Source organism: Myotis lucifugus, unplaced genomic scaffold (assembly GCF_000147115.1).
Source record: "Myotis lucifugus unplaced genomic scaffold, Myoluc2.0 scaffold_198, whole genome shotgun sequence".
Lineage (NCBI taxonomy): Eukaryota > Metazoa > Chordata > Mammalia > Chiroptera > Vespertilionidae > Myotis > Myotis lucifugus.
This window is the reverse complement of record NW_005871246.1, coordinates 1,686,008-1,699,653: the sequence shown is the minus strand read 5'-3', so window position 1 is coordinate 1,699,653 and position 13,646 is coordinate 1,686,008. Positions and strand designations below refer to the sequence as shown.

The 13,646-nt window shown below is 45.2% G+C and overlaps 1 protein-coding gene across 9 annotated transcripts in view; it reads right to left on the bottom strand.

Moving 5' to 3' along the window:
• The window catches only part of ZC3H18 (zinc finger CCCH-type containing 18), a 67,169-nt gene that overhangs the window by 8,444 nt on the left and 45,079 nt on the right, over positions 1 to 13,646 (bottom strand). For all 9 annotated transcript variants that reach the window (XM_023761115.1, XM_023761109.1, XM_023761110.1 and 6 more), the window contains 2 exons: positions 3,970 to 4,161; positions 2,719 to 2,844 (listed from right to left, as the gene is read on the bottom strand). In XM_023761115.1, the coding sequence (XP_023616883.1) occupies positions 2,719 to 2,844; positions 3,970 to 4,161 (318 nt within the window). The remainder of the gene's footprint in view (positions 1 to 2,718; positions 2,845 to 3,969; positions 4,162 to 13,646) is intronic.

The window sequence follows — 13,646 nt, the reverse complement described above, 5'->3', positions numbered from 1 at the left end:
ACGCACAGACGTGACAGTGCTATGCAGCAGAGACTGGTCTGGCCCAGGGAGTGTTCCAGCTAAAGCAGTGGTCGGCAAACTCATTAGTCAACAGAGCCAAATATCAACAGTACAACGATTGAAATTTCTTTTGAGAGCCAAATTTTTTAAACTTAAACTATATAGGTAGGTACATTGTTATTAACTAATTTAGGGTACTCCTAAGGCTTAGGAAGAGCCACACTCAAGGGGCCAAAGAGCCGCATGTGGCTCACGAGCCGCAGTTTGCCGACCACGGAGCTAAAGGATACAAGTGAGCTCATTTGGATACAAGTTGCAGGGGTCAGAAGGATGGACGAAGTGCTGGGAAAAGGGTGCTGGACTGGGTGGAGGCATGGCCTGGCCAGGTTGCTGGCCCCACCAGTCAGGATTCACACAACATCACACAGGAGGCAACCCTTTAAAAGGTTTATGGGGCCCTGACCAGTTTGGCTCAGTGAATAGAGCGTCGGCCTGCAGACTCAAGGGTCCCGGGTTCGATTCCAGTCAAGGGCATGTACCTTGGTTGCGGGCACATACCCAGTGGGGAGTGTGCAAGAGGCAGCTGGCCGATGTTTCTCTCTCATCGATGTTTCTAACTCTCTATCCCTCTCCCTTCCTCTCTGTAAAAAATCAATAGAATATATATATATAAAAGGTTTATGGGTTTGCTGTATTTTTCTCCTACTTAGAAATGGTCATGTAAGATTTTTGACACTTTCAGCCAAGCAACACCAACAGCTAAGCTAAGATCGGGCTTTTGCAGTCACACATGCTGCAATGTATAGAGACAGAGCTACATAGGAAAAATGCTCATTTCTCCTGTCTTCACACTCACTGCCTTTGGCTGGGCAGCCTGCCATGGGAGACAGGAAGGAATGCCAGGTTCACTTCCAAGCTTCTGTAACACTGTGCAGCCCCGAATCACCACATGGGGGGGTGGGGGTGTCACCTCCTCAGAGTAACCTCATCCCTGGGTCCCATTCCTCAGAAGGCTGCTGCAGAGCCAATGCCCACCTGGGTGCTGCAGGGGGGCACTCTGCTCATGCTCTCAGGTACCACATGGGCCTGCCTAGGAGCCAGCAGAGACCTGGAGCCAGGGAAGAGGTGTGCTGAGTGATGGACATTGGAACAGTATAAACACAAGTCACGGGGAAGGGAAAGTGGTGAAAAAGGGCACCTAATTTTGTGGAAATGGCTAATTTCCAAACTGAAAATATCTGAAACTGGTTCAGTACCCAGGGCTGCGTCCTGAGTGGAGTTTCTTTAGAAATGGATGCCGAGGAGGCTAAGCATCCTCCTTGGGGTCCACCTCCTGAAAGAGCAACCGGGTTTCCGCTGACTCTCGTGCTTGCAGCCCCCTCCCCTCCACACCTAACTCAGCATGAAGAGCCTGGCAAGCCCACCAGGCTGAGGTGGTTCTTTCGTCTTCTGTTTGTAGCCTTGGGCCTTATCATAGCTGTCCCAGTCCTGTCCCTGACCTTAGAGACTCAATGCCATAGGGCCTTCTTAATCTCCCCCAGTGTCCACTGAATACATACAAGAAAAACTGTAGGTAACTTCCACATGTGATTTCTAAAATTTCTAAGTTTCCCAGCTTAGTCTCAGGCTTCTTCCTGCAGCTTACCAGCCTTGTTTCTTAAATGAAGTCATACAAGGTTTCTCCCATTGTTGATGCTCTGATTAATAGCTTTCTGTCTTTCACCTCATCTCCTACAGGGAGCATTCCATGACTGGCAGCTGTTCTGGGTACTGCTTCAACTTCCGGCAGGAAAATCGTGAGGCCCTAGGACCCATAGCTGACCCTCTAGACACCCTTAGAAAAAGGTTTTCTTTCTTTATTTTTATTGATTTTTTTATAGAGAGAGGAAGGGAGAGAGAGATAGGAACACCAATGAGAGAAACATCCATTGGCTGCCTCCTGCATGCCCCCTACTGGGGATTGAGCCTATAACCTGGGCATGTGCCCTGACCGGAAATTGAACCGGCCACCTTTTGGTACACGGGAAAACGCCCAACCAACTGAGCCACACCAGCCAGGACAGGTTTGCTTTTCTTTTTCAAGGTTATTGATATGCACAAGATTCAGGAAAACAGGCCCACATATCATCTACTGTTTGTTCTACAGCCCACTTAAAATGTTAACTTGACTACCAGATTTAATAGCTCTAACGATCTAATGCTGTTCTAATCCTCTTGACAACTGCCTGAAAGTAAGATGGGCTGCCAGAAAGTGCCACTGTGAGACAACAAACCACTGCAAGATAAACAGGTCCACTTATTCCCCAAACATCTAGTGATATGCTTCCCAAAGAAGCGTGTGTGTATATGCATGTGTGAGTATGTATATGGGTGTCTGTATGTGTGATGCCTGATTTCTGATTTTAGTATGCTTCCAAAACAGGCCAACATAGGTGCTGCGTCCCCTGATGTGCACTGTGTGTTAAGATCTCCCAGCGCGTGCAGTTTGTTAATTGGCCCCTCGCTATGTATTCCGTAGAATGTACCACAAGACAGGTAACTTGGTGAGACTATTCTGAAAACAACAGCACCTGGAAGAACACTGTCAGGATAGAGACATGCCACAGAGACATACACACCCAGATATGCACTACACACACACACACACACACACACACACACACAGGATAGAGACTTGGGACGACTTTTGGGCCACACCGATAAGCTCTGAGGACATACCTGGACTGGCTGCCTGAGAAGGAGCTGTGTCTGGAAGACCGGCTAGAGTAGGAGCTGTAGGATGAGGACCGGGACCGAGACCTGGACGAACCAGAGCCAGAGTAGGAGGAGGACCGTGAAGACGACCTAGAGCATCAAGGGAGAGAGAAGAGAGACCAGGTCTTTCTCCACCTTGCCCTGCCCACCAATGCCAGGCCTGGTGTCCTGATACAACAGGGCTATATTCACATCCAGATACATACCCCCTCACAGAGACACACTCACCCAGATACACCCACCCACATATACCCCCCAGACACACCCACCCCTCTAGATACACCCCCCTCACAGACACACTGACCCAGATACACCTGCTCCACAGATACAACCCCCTCCACACACACACACCTACCCAGATACGCACTCCCTTCACACAGACACACACACACACACACACACATATTCCCCGCACTCATATATACCCCACCACACATACAGACACACCTGCCCTTTGGACACCTTTGTGGACATGCTTAGTCCCACCCTCCCTTTGGTGGGAATGGTGTTTAGAAACCAAGACCTGGATGCTGGGTATCTCACTATTATTTTTTTGTTTTGTTTTGTGTATCTCACTGTTGCTGTGACACAGCTCCCAGGTCCTCAGTGTACAGAGCCAGGATACGTGAGCCTGTGTGTGCAGGTGTCTGACTGTGCACACATGTGCCTGTATATTTCTCTTTCTGTTCATCTGTGCATGTAGTGAACCCTGACTCCACAATGATATTTCCAGTTCCCGTCTAACACTGCGGCTCCCCTGGGTCCCCTTTCCGATCTGTAGTGTCTCTCTCGGGCAGGGAAGAGATCCAGCTCTCACCATCCATGACATCCTCACTTGTTTGCGCAGAGCTAGTATATACACAGGTTTCAGAGCTGCTAACCCTGGCTCCCATCGGTCTCTCCTCCCAGTGTCTCTCCCGGAGTGACCCAGGCAAGCATTCTCCCCAGACAAACACTCCCTGCCCCCCGCCCTGGTTCACTGGCCAGGTCTGTGTTCTACTCTGAGTTGCCCGCATCCTGGCTGATCTCAATATGTGAAGCTGTAACATGGTTCTAAGTGCCAGTCTAGTTTGCTGCTAACGCTGTAGCACCCAGTTACTCAGTAAGTTGAGACCAACAAATGCCTGTTTAGTCTTACTGAGTTTTCCCCAGACCATGACAATATCACTCCTGTGTGTTTATGAACCAGCTGTTCGCACCAGCCTGCCTCCTTACCTGGAGGAATTGGAGGCAGAAGCTGATGAGGCTGACGTTTTTCGACGCCTTCGTGCACGGCTAGGGGAGACCGATACACCAAGTTTCTTCTTGGGAGACTTGGACCGGCGCCAAGGGTCTTTCCACTCATCTGCTCGCTTCACCTGTGGCCCAGCGGAGACTGCCTCCTTCTTTGGTGGCTCAGCTTGTCGGCTAAAAACACAGAGAGGTTAGCAATTCTCAGGCTACCTTCCATTTGACAGTACTGCTACTTTGTGAAAGAAACTGAGATGTGAGATTATGATCTAAGTGGCTTATCTGAGAAATGCCTGAAAAATAATGGGTCATCTACAAGAGGTAGCAGATATTCCACTTAAAACAATAATTATCTTGAACAAAACAAGCATAGTTCTCTCCATAAATGGTTTCTGCTCACATGTGTCTTTTTCAGGGGAACGCCCATCTTTCTCCTTCACTGTACCTAACTATACTGGTGTTTCCTTTTTGTAGTATAATTACTTATTGAATTCCTATCTTCCCCACTAGAGTGTAAGCTCTGAGAATGACAGGGAAGGAATCAGCCTTATCTAACACATATTCTCTAGAGCTGGTACACAATAAATACTTATGAAATTAAAGGATAACAAAGTGTGGTTTTTTTTTATTAGAAATTTTGTGAGTTAACAAACCCAAGTCTTAAAAACACTGGTTTAGCCCTAACCGGTTTGGCTCAGTGGATAGAGCATCGGCCTGCGGAATGAAGGGTCCCAGGTTCGATTCCGGTCAAGGGCATGTACTTTGGTTGTGGGTACATCCTCAGTAGGGGGTGTGCAGGAGGCAGCTGATTGATGTTTCTCTCTCATCGATGTTTCTAACTCTCTATCCCTCTCCTTTCCTCTCTGTAAAAAAATCAATAAAATATATATATTAAAAAAAAAAAAACAACCCCAAAAAAACAAAAAAAACCCACTGGTTTAATTCATCCAGAGAACATCCTGATTAAAACCCCAGTGTCCAACTGAGGGCTGGTAGGTTATCAAGAGGAGACTCTGCTGAGCTCAATGGCAATTCTTCTAACTCCTGGCCAAACTATGTAACTACTGACTACAGGTGGGCAGATGAGACCAACTGGAAACAAATCAAGGCCTAAACGTGAAAGCCATAATCTGCACTGGAGAACTGGGAGTGAAGGGAGGCGGCAGTCACGGAGTCCTAACTGTGGGAGCCCACCCACCACTGTCCATGAGCTCAGGGTGCAGAGAAAGTGGGAGTGGGAAGCTCAGAAGCCCTTGGGAAGAAGCTCAGCACCAAATCAGAAACACCTACAAACCTAAACATCCCCCTTAAACATGAGCCGAAGTGGAATTCCCACTAACAGCAGTTTAATATGAAGGTATCTGCTGGAACTGTGATTTTTTAAAATTCAAATATTATAAGTTCATTTAAAATTTTTTAAAAATACAGAAAGACAAGAAAATAGAAGTCCTGCTATCTCAACTCTCCAGGGACAGCCAAGATTTCCCATCTCGGCATGTCCTCTCCATCTCTCTTCTTTCCTACAATGTACACTTGCACGTGTGCTCACACTCACTCTAAACACAGCTGGGACCTGCCTGTGACTGCTGGGCCAGCAGCAGGAGCAGCTCTTCCTGTCACCCGTTTGTGGAGATGTGGTCTTTCTTGACTGTGTGGCAATTCACTGTCAGATGTTATATAATCTGAACGTTTCCACACGGTTAGCTGTCTTTTAACTTTTAGAAAACACAAATAACATTAAAATGGCCCTTTATATGTAAATCTTATGGACATCTTTTTTTTTTTTTAAGGTCAAATGCCTAGGAAGTGAAACCAGTGGGTCAAAAGAAATGAGCATTTTACAGATTTGTGGTAGACTGTCAAACATTTCACCCTAAAGTGAAAAACCGACTTATAATAACCCCACCAGTATGAGGTGTCCATTTTATCTGACTCTCAACAATGCTGGTTCCTGTGTTACCAGTGAAACACCATAAGCACCACCAGAGAAAAATAAACCCCAAATGCTGGCAACTGTGGGGTCTTCAAGGTCTAGATGGTGCATACTAAACCTTGTTCTTGCTAAACGTTAAAATGTAGGGCAGTATTTTGTTTGACTGATGAGACTGACTGAAACCCAACAATGGCAAATACTGGTTCCCATTTGTTCCTATTGGTACCTCCAAGGCTGGAAGTTTCTGTCTTCTATACGTCTTGACACCTGTGAGTTCTGGTCTTCTGTTTTGTTCTTGGCCAATTTTCTAGTAAGCTCTTCAGTTACAAAGAATTGGAACCCTTTCCCAGGCTACTTGCTTTTTAAGGTTTTGGGTGATGGTGTCTAACATATAGAGCATAACATTTTAACTGTCAAAGAAATTCCTTTTCCTTTTCTTGGGTAGCTTCTTATAGGCTTATAGAGTCCGTCTCCATTCCAAGTCATATTCACTTGCATTTTTCTTTTAGTTGATCTAGAGTTTCTTTCTTTCAACTATTCCTGAAGCACTGGCTAACCAGCTCCTCTTTTCTAAACGGTTTGTGACGGGATGCCATCTTTTTAAAAAATATATATTTTTTTATTGATTTTTAGAGAGAAAGGAAGGGAGGAGAGAGAGGGAGAAACAACGATGTAAAAATGTAACATTGACTAACTGCCTCCTGCATACCCTGCATGGGGATCGAACCTGCAACCTGGGCATGTGCCCTGAATGGGAATCCAACCGTGACCTCCTGGTTCCTAAGTTGATGCTCAACCATTGTACCACACTGGCCGGGCTGAATGATGATATTTTCAACTTATAATGGGTTTATTGGGATGTTGAAAAGCATCTGCAGTTAAAATTCCAAACACTCTTAAACTCTGACCAACGATTTCTTGGTAGGTCCTGCCTATGTTTATCTATAGAAGATCTTTAGCAACAGTTAGACCCTGCTCGCCCAGTTCCACTGGGCTTTATTTATTTATTTATTTTTAAAATATATTTTATTGATTTTTTACAGAGAGGAAGGGAGAGGGATAGAGAGTTGGAAACATCGATCAGCTGCCTCCTGCACACTCCCTACTGGGAATGTGCCCGCAACCAAGGTACATGCTCTTGACCTGAATCAAACCTGGGACCCTTTAGTCCCCAGGCCGACGCTCTATCCACTGAGCCAAACCGGTTAGGGCTCCACTGGGCTTTAGATTAGAATGTTATTAAACTTATTAATAGCATCTTGCAATTATTCATGTCTTCTTTTGTGGGTGTCAGCAAAGGATAATAGTTTTCTTCATAAAAGGTCCTGCCTTTTTGGGGTAGATTTTCAGTTACTATTATAAATTCTCTTCACCAGCATTTCGACATCTAGTTATATCATAACATATAAAAACCATTACCTGTTGATATTTTCAGAACTGTTTAATCAATCCACCAAGTAGCAAGTTCCATGCCTACTATTTGCCAAGAGTAACATACCAGGAGCAACACCCAACATTTAAAAACTGTCCTAAGGACACACTAAATTGAGGCATAAAATCTCTGTTATCTTGGCCCAAACCCCGAGAGCTATTGCCACAAAACCTCATAAGCATGTCTTCCTGGAAGAGTGATCCAGGAAGGAAGCAAAACCTGTCTGAGGATTCCAGCCTGTCACAGGCCACCAGGGAGCTGCTTTCACATTTATACTTCCTGTGTTATTCTCATTCTAAAAATGCAACAGGAAATGGAACACCTTGGTCACTAGGTTTTTCATTAGTCATCAAAGTGGTCCAGCTCTATCAACTTGCAGTCCTTCTAACAGGGAGAGAGGAACAGATGGAAGTCAAGGAAATGATTCATGACATAGCTGTGACAGTACTGAAAGTTCTTGCTGTAGTGACTGGGAAAGAGAAAGAATGCTAAACCCTGCCCCATCACAGCATAGAAAAGAAAATCACTTGAGACCACAGACAGGTGACCGACACAGGCCTCCATAATCTTTTAGAGGAAATGTTTCCTCACCAGGAAGAATCTTTCATTCACTCTGGAGATAAGACTATGGGTTTCAAACAAGGCTGGCTCCTTTAACAGTGCTGGAACAAGACCTGGAGGTGGCCCTAAAATCTTTCATTTTCTGGGCTGGTGCCATGGATGGGCCTGAACACTCATACCACCTCCAGAGCAAGCCCTACACAGAGGGAGCAAACAGCTGGCTCCACTTCTCCCTGAAAATCTATCTTCTATATATATAAAAGGCTAATATGCAAAGTGTCCCCTCAGGAGTTCGACCACTCGCTATGACAAAGCGCTGACTACCAGAGGGCAGTGCGGAACGAAGGAAGGCCCCGGCTGGCAACTGGCAGCTGGGGAAGGGAGGCCCCGGCCAGCAGCCAGAAAGTCCCGATAGGCCCTGATTGCCGGCCAGGCCTAGGGACCCTACCCGTGCACGAATATAGGTGGTACTTGGATGTAAAATCATGCAGTTGGCACAAAATGAAGATCAGGGATCACTGTGTTATTGAGTCACTCTGCAGACCACTAAAGTCAAATATTAGTGAGCTGAACCTCAATTGGTTTCTCTCCCCTGACTTGGGGACCCAAACCAGAAAGTAATTGTTTTCAGACTTGGATGCAAAATTAAGTATCTATTTTAAGTTTGAAAAGAATGACTGAATTAACAATAAAAAGTTCATTAAAAGTTCCATTTGGGCCTGCCGGCATAGCTCAGTGGTTGAGCATTGACCAATGAACCAGGAGGTCACGGTTCGGTTCAATTCCCAGTCACAGCACATGGCTGAGTTGCGGACTCAGTCCCCAGTGTGGGGTGTGCAGGAGGCAGCCAGTCAGTGATTCTCTCTCATCATTGATGTTTCTATCTCTCTTTCCCTCTCCCTTCCTTTCTGAAATCAATAGAAAATATATTTTAAATAAAAGTTCCATTTGGGAAAAATGTTCATATTATATTGGGGAAGGGTAGAGGGAAGAGGCAAATCAGGTATGCTCCCAAACTCTCAAGCACAGTCAATGTGGCAATGGGCCCACGCTGCAACAGCAGCAGTCATCTCCAGGCCATCTTTTCTACCTTTTCTCTTTATTCTTCAGAAAGTTTTCCAAACTTTCTTAAATCATGGTTTACATTTATTACAGAAAACACCTCAAACATTATCTAAAAGTTTTCCATTTCTGCAAATAAAATCTTTTAATACCGTTAGCAAGTACATACTCTCAGGGATTTTACTAGTAATTGGTTTTAGTGACATGTTCTCATCTCTTATAGGAACCTCAAAGGAGAAGTGCCCCTGCCCACTGAACGAAGGCGCTGGAGTCTAAAGTAGCTCATACAGAACCCAATGCCACAAATATCAGTCCTCAACGGTATCTATACAAAACACCATTAGGGCCAGCAGAAGTTGTCCTGTGCACAGTAGCAAATTAAACATGACCCAGTCAGTAAGGGAACAGTAACTAGAGAGCAGGGATTAGGCTGATGTGCCCTGGAAATCCTGGTGAGGCTGGCACCTCTGACCATGGAGTCCATGAGACAGGTCCCCAAATAGGTTTGCTCAGGCTGTGAAGTCATTCTGGTGCCCCAAGCTGATGGCAGAGAAGTAGGGCTGCTTCTGCTTTCTGAGAGTGCAAGACATTGGAAGCCGAAGCCCTTCTCTCACTGAATGACAGCACCCCAGAAGAGAGCCTGGAAAACTAGAGACAAACTACACCCAAATGGAAAACAACAGGCTTGCCATGCCACCCACCAAAGACGAAGATGTAGATGGGAAGAAAACCCAGCTGAATGGAAACAGCTGGTAAGGTAGGACCTCAGCCAGAAATACTGCCATCAAGAGCTAGTGGAATAGATTTGGAATTTGCATAACACTTCTAAACTGGAGGGGAGAGGGAGGAAGGGGAAAGATGGAGGGAGGAGGATGACTCTTCAGTAATCTCTGACGGAAGAAGTGCCCTTACCAGGCACAGGTATGACACAGTCTTATCTCCCAGGCACCCGATCCTTTGTTCAAGGCCATGGAGAGAGACTCCAAGGAGCAGAGGTCATCTGTTCTATGACTGTCAAACAAAATGTCACAACAAGACACAGCAAAGGGGCCTTGAGTCAACTCAGGAGGAGCTCCCATCTTACATCACTGACAGGTGTTAGTGCCAATGATGCAAGGTGGCCATAGAGCATGTCTGGAAACTCCGATCTGGGCAACTGCCAGGTTTGGGGTCAAAGGTAAAAAAAGATAAAAAGAATGAAAGTTCATTTCTAAAATAAAAAAAGGATACACATCTAATATTTTAAAGAAAGGGAATTCGAAGTACACGGATTTTCTCTCAACTGAACTCACACTCAGTTTGGAGAAGCTCGGAATACTTTTCATGGCAGCTCCTCTGTGCTATTTCATCCAGGAACTTTTGTGGAACATTACAATGCTCACCTTCCTTAACACTGAGCAGAACTGGCCACGGAAGTCCCCAGGTGCACTCAGGAGCCACCACGCCCCTTTCCTGGACTACCCCGGGGGCCCCTCCTGCCTGGCCTCCAAGTGCACACTGCCTTTGAATCCCTTCCTGCCCTATGCCACACAAGGCAGGAGGCTCCTAGTCCCAGCTCACCTGGGTGGATGCTTGCCAGCAGAAGAAACCCAATCCCTCCCTCCCTCTGGAATCCCCACCTCGAGTAAAGTCCCGTGCATTCCCCTCCAAGGACTATCATTACTTTTTATGATCCACCCAGCTGGCTGTAACCCCTCCTCCAACCTCTACCATGCTGCGTGGCCCTCTCTTATGGACCTACACACAAGTAAGAATGTGATCTAACTTGTATTTCCTATTCCCATTTCTCAACTGTGTCTCTCACAGGACTGAGCAGAAGGCCTGTAGCACATGCCAACACATGCTGAATCAACAAGGCCAGAGCAAATCCCAGAACCCTGACAGGGTGGCTGTGATGGAGTAGGGCTTTCCAATGACAGTCCTTCCAAGGGAAGGTGGGAATAAGTTTTCCCTGGCGGGGGTGGGGGGGTGGGGGAGTAGGGGGTGGGGAGACGATGACGACGACACTTGGGGATAAAAGACCCATCACTTTAATCCTCAGATTTTGAAAACATATTTAAACTTAACCATAAGCAGGTAAACCTGAGAGAGGTAAAATGTAACTACTAACAACTTACCTTTTAAATTCTGAGTGAACAGAAAAAAGAAATCTGTACTATTTCAAGTGGTGGGCAGATATCATTAAGACTTCCTGTTTCCAAAGTGAGGGCTTGTCATTTGAATACATTTTATGAATTTCCAAGACTATGAACACTGGCTTAGGTTTCATGTCATTTCTCCACATCCCATCATCCTTGGTCCCCACAATGAATACACAGCTATGACTCTAAACAGAGTAAGGTTCACACAGGCTCAACAATGCTTCTTTCTAATTCAGGATTGTATTTGTATTCATCTGTACTTATCTAAATCCTACCCATTCAGATGTCTATATGAATGCATGAGAGACAACTATTTATCTTTTCATCTTTATCAGTCGGGCAAGTTCTGGATAATTCAGTCTGTAAGGAGTCAAGAAATTAAACAGGATACACTTTTTTCTCAGCCCAGCCGGTGTTTCCTGCACCAGTGAGACAGGCTGAATCCAGACCAAGTGACCAGAGCGCCCCACCTCTGCTGATGGAAGTTGGTGCTGGGATGGAGGCCCATAGAAGAAGCATAAGTGAAAGTTTGGGGGAGGAAAAGAAGGGAACAACCCAGGTCAGAAACGGGGGATAGATGAGGGGAGAGGGGAGAGAACAGACCTACCTAATTTGGTGAAAAAAGCTGTCTCTGATTTTAGGTAGAACTCACTTAATCAAGCTTCCTGAGTCCCGACCTACTAGCTCAGAAGGACCAAAAATAGAAATATAAAAATCAAGCTTTTCTGTTCAAATAAATATACAAAATTCCAAGATAATTTAAAGAGTGATTACTAGATAAGTATCACATGATCTCACTCATTTGTGGAATATAATGAACATAAATTGATGAGCAAAAATAGATCCAGAGACAGAAGCATTTAACAGACCATCCAACCTCAGAGGGAAGGCAGGGGAAGGTGGGAGGGGAGAATAAGAGATCAACCAAAGGACTTGCATGCATGCATATAAGCATCCTATCTAATAATAGACAAACATGGTAATTGACCGTATCTTCACTACACCTCCCATTGGCTAATCAGCATGATATGCAAATTAACCACCAACAAAGATGGTGGCTAATTTGCATACTGCAGGCAGGGTGGGACAGTGGATAATGCCTTGGCCTGCTGATGGCAGCGTCTGGGTTCAATTCTGACCAAGGGCATGTACCTAGGTTGCAGGCTCCTCCCTGGCCGTGGCCCAGGTCAGGGCTCATGTAGGAGGCAACCAATCAAAGTGTTCCTCTCACTTTGATGTTTCTCTCTGTCTTTCCCTTTCTCTTCCACATTCTCTAAAAATCAATGGAAACATATCCTCAGGTGAGGATAAAAAAAAAATAATCAAGAAATCATTATTATATGAAAGACAGATCTTGAAAATGCCTAAAGAAAGTTGTCATTTTTTCATGGTGAAGGGACGGGAGTCCGTGTTGATGAAAACACCTTGGTGGCTGCGGTGACTGGCAGTGGCTGCAGCAGCGGGGTGATGGGGCTGGTGCCTTCCCCTGACCAGCCTGGTCACCTCCCACAAAGGGAGGCCAGACTGCGGCTTAGGCCCTATCCCCAAGGGGAGCAGGGAGCGGGCCTAAGCCATCACTAGGACATCCCCTGAGGGCTCCCAGTATGTGAGAGGGGGCAGGCTGGGCTGAGGGACATCCCTCACCAGTGCACGAATTTCATGCACCAGGCCCCTAGTCCTATCTAATAATAGACAAACATGGTAATTGACCATACCTTCGATATGATTATATGATTTTTGTCTCTCAATTTGTTTATGTGGGGTATCACATTTATTGATTTGTGAATGTTGTATCAGCCTTGCATCCCTGGAATAAATCCCACTTGGGTCATGGGGTATGATCTTTCTAATGTAATGCTGAATCTGATTTGCTAGAATTTTGTTGAAGATTTTAGATTATAAGGTCATCAAAGATATTGGCCCTGGAGGTCTCTCTTTGTGGTGTCCTTATCTGGGTTTTGAAATAGGGCAATGCTGTTTTCATAGAAAGAGCCTGGAAGTGTGCCTTTCCTCTTTGATTTTTTTGGGATAGACTGAGGAGGATAGATTTTAGTTTCTTCTTTGAAAGCTTGATAGAACTTCCTTGTAAAGCCATCCGGACCAGGGCTTTTGTTTGCTGGAAGATTTTGAATAATGCTTCAATTTCTTCAGTAGTTATTGATTGGCCTATTCAGGTTTTTTATTCTCCCTGGCTGAGTTTTGGAAGCTTGTATTTTTCTAAGAATATGTCCATTTTGTCTAGGTCAGTGATGGTGAACCTTTTGAGCTCGGAGTGTCAGCATTTTGAAAAACCCTAACTTAACTCTGGTACCGTGTCACATATAGAATTTTTTTTATATTTGCAACCATGGTAAAACAAAGACTTATATTTTTATATTTATTTTATATATTTAAATACCATTTAAAAAAGAAAAATCAACCAAAAAAATGAGTTCACGTGTCACCTCTGACACGCGTGTTATAGGTTTGCCATCACTGGTCTAGGTTGTCCAATTTGTTGGAATAGAGTTGTTCATAGAATTTTTCATAATCC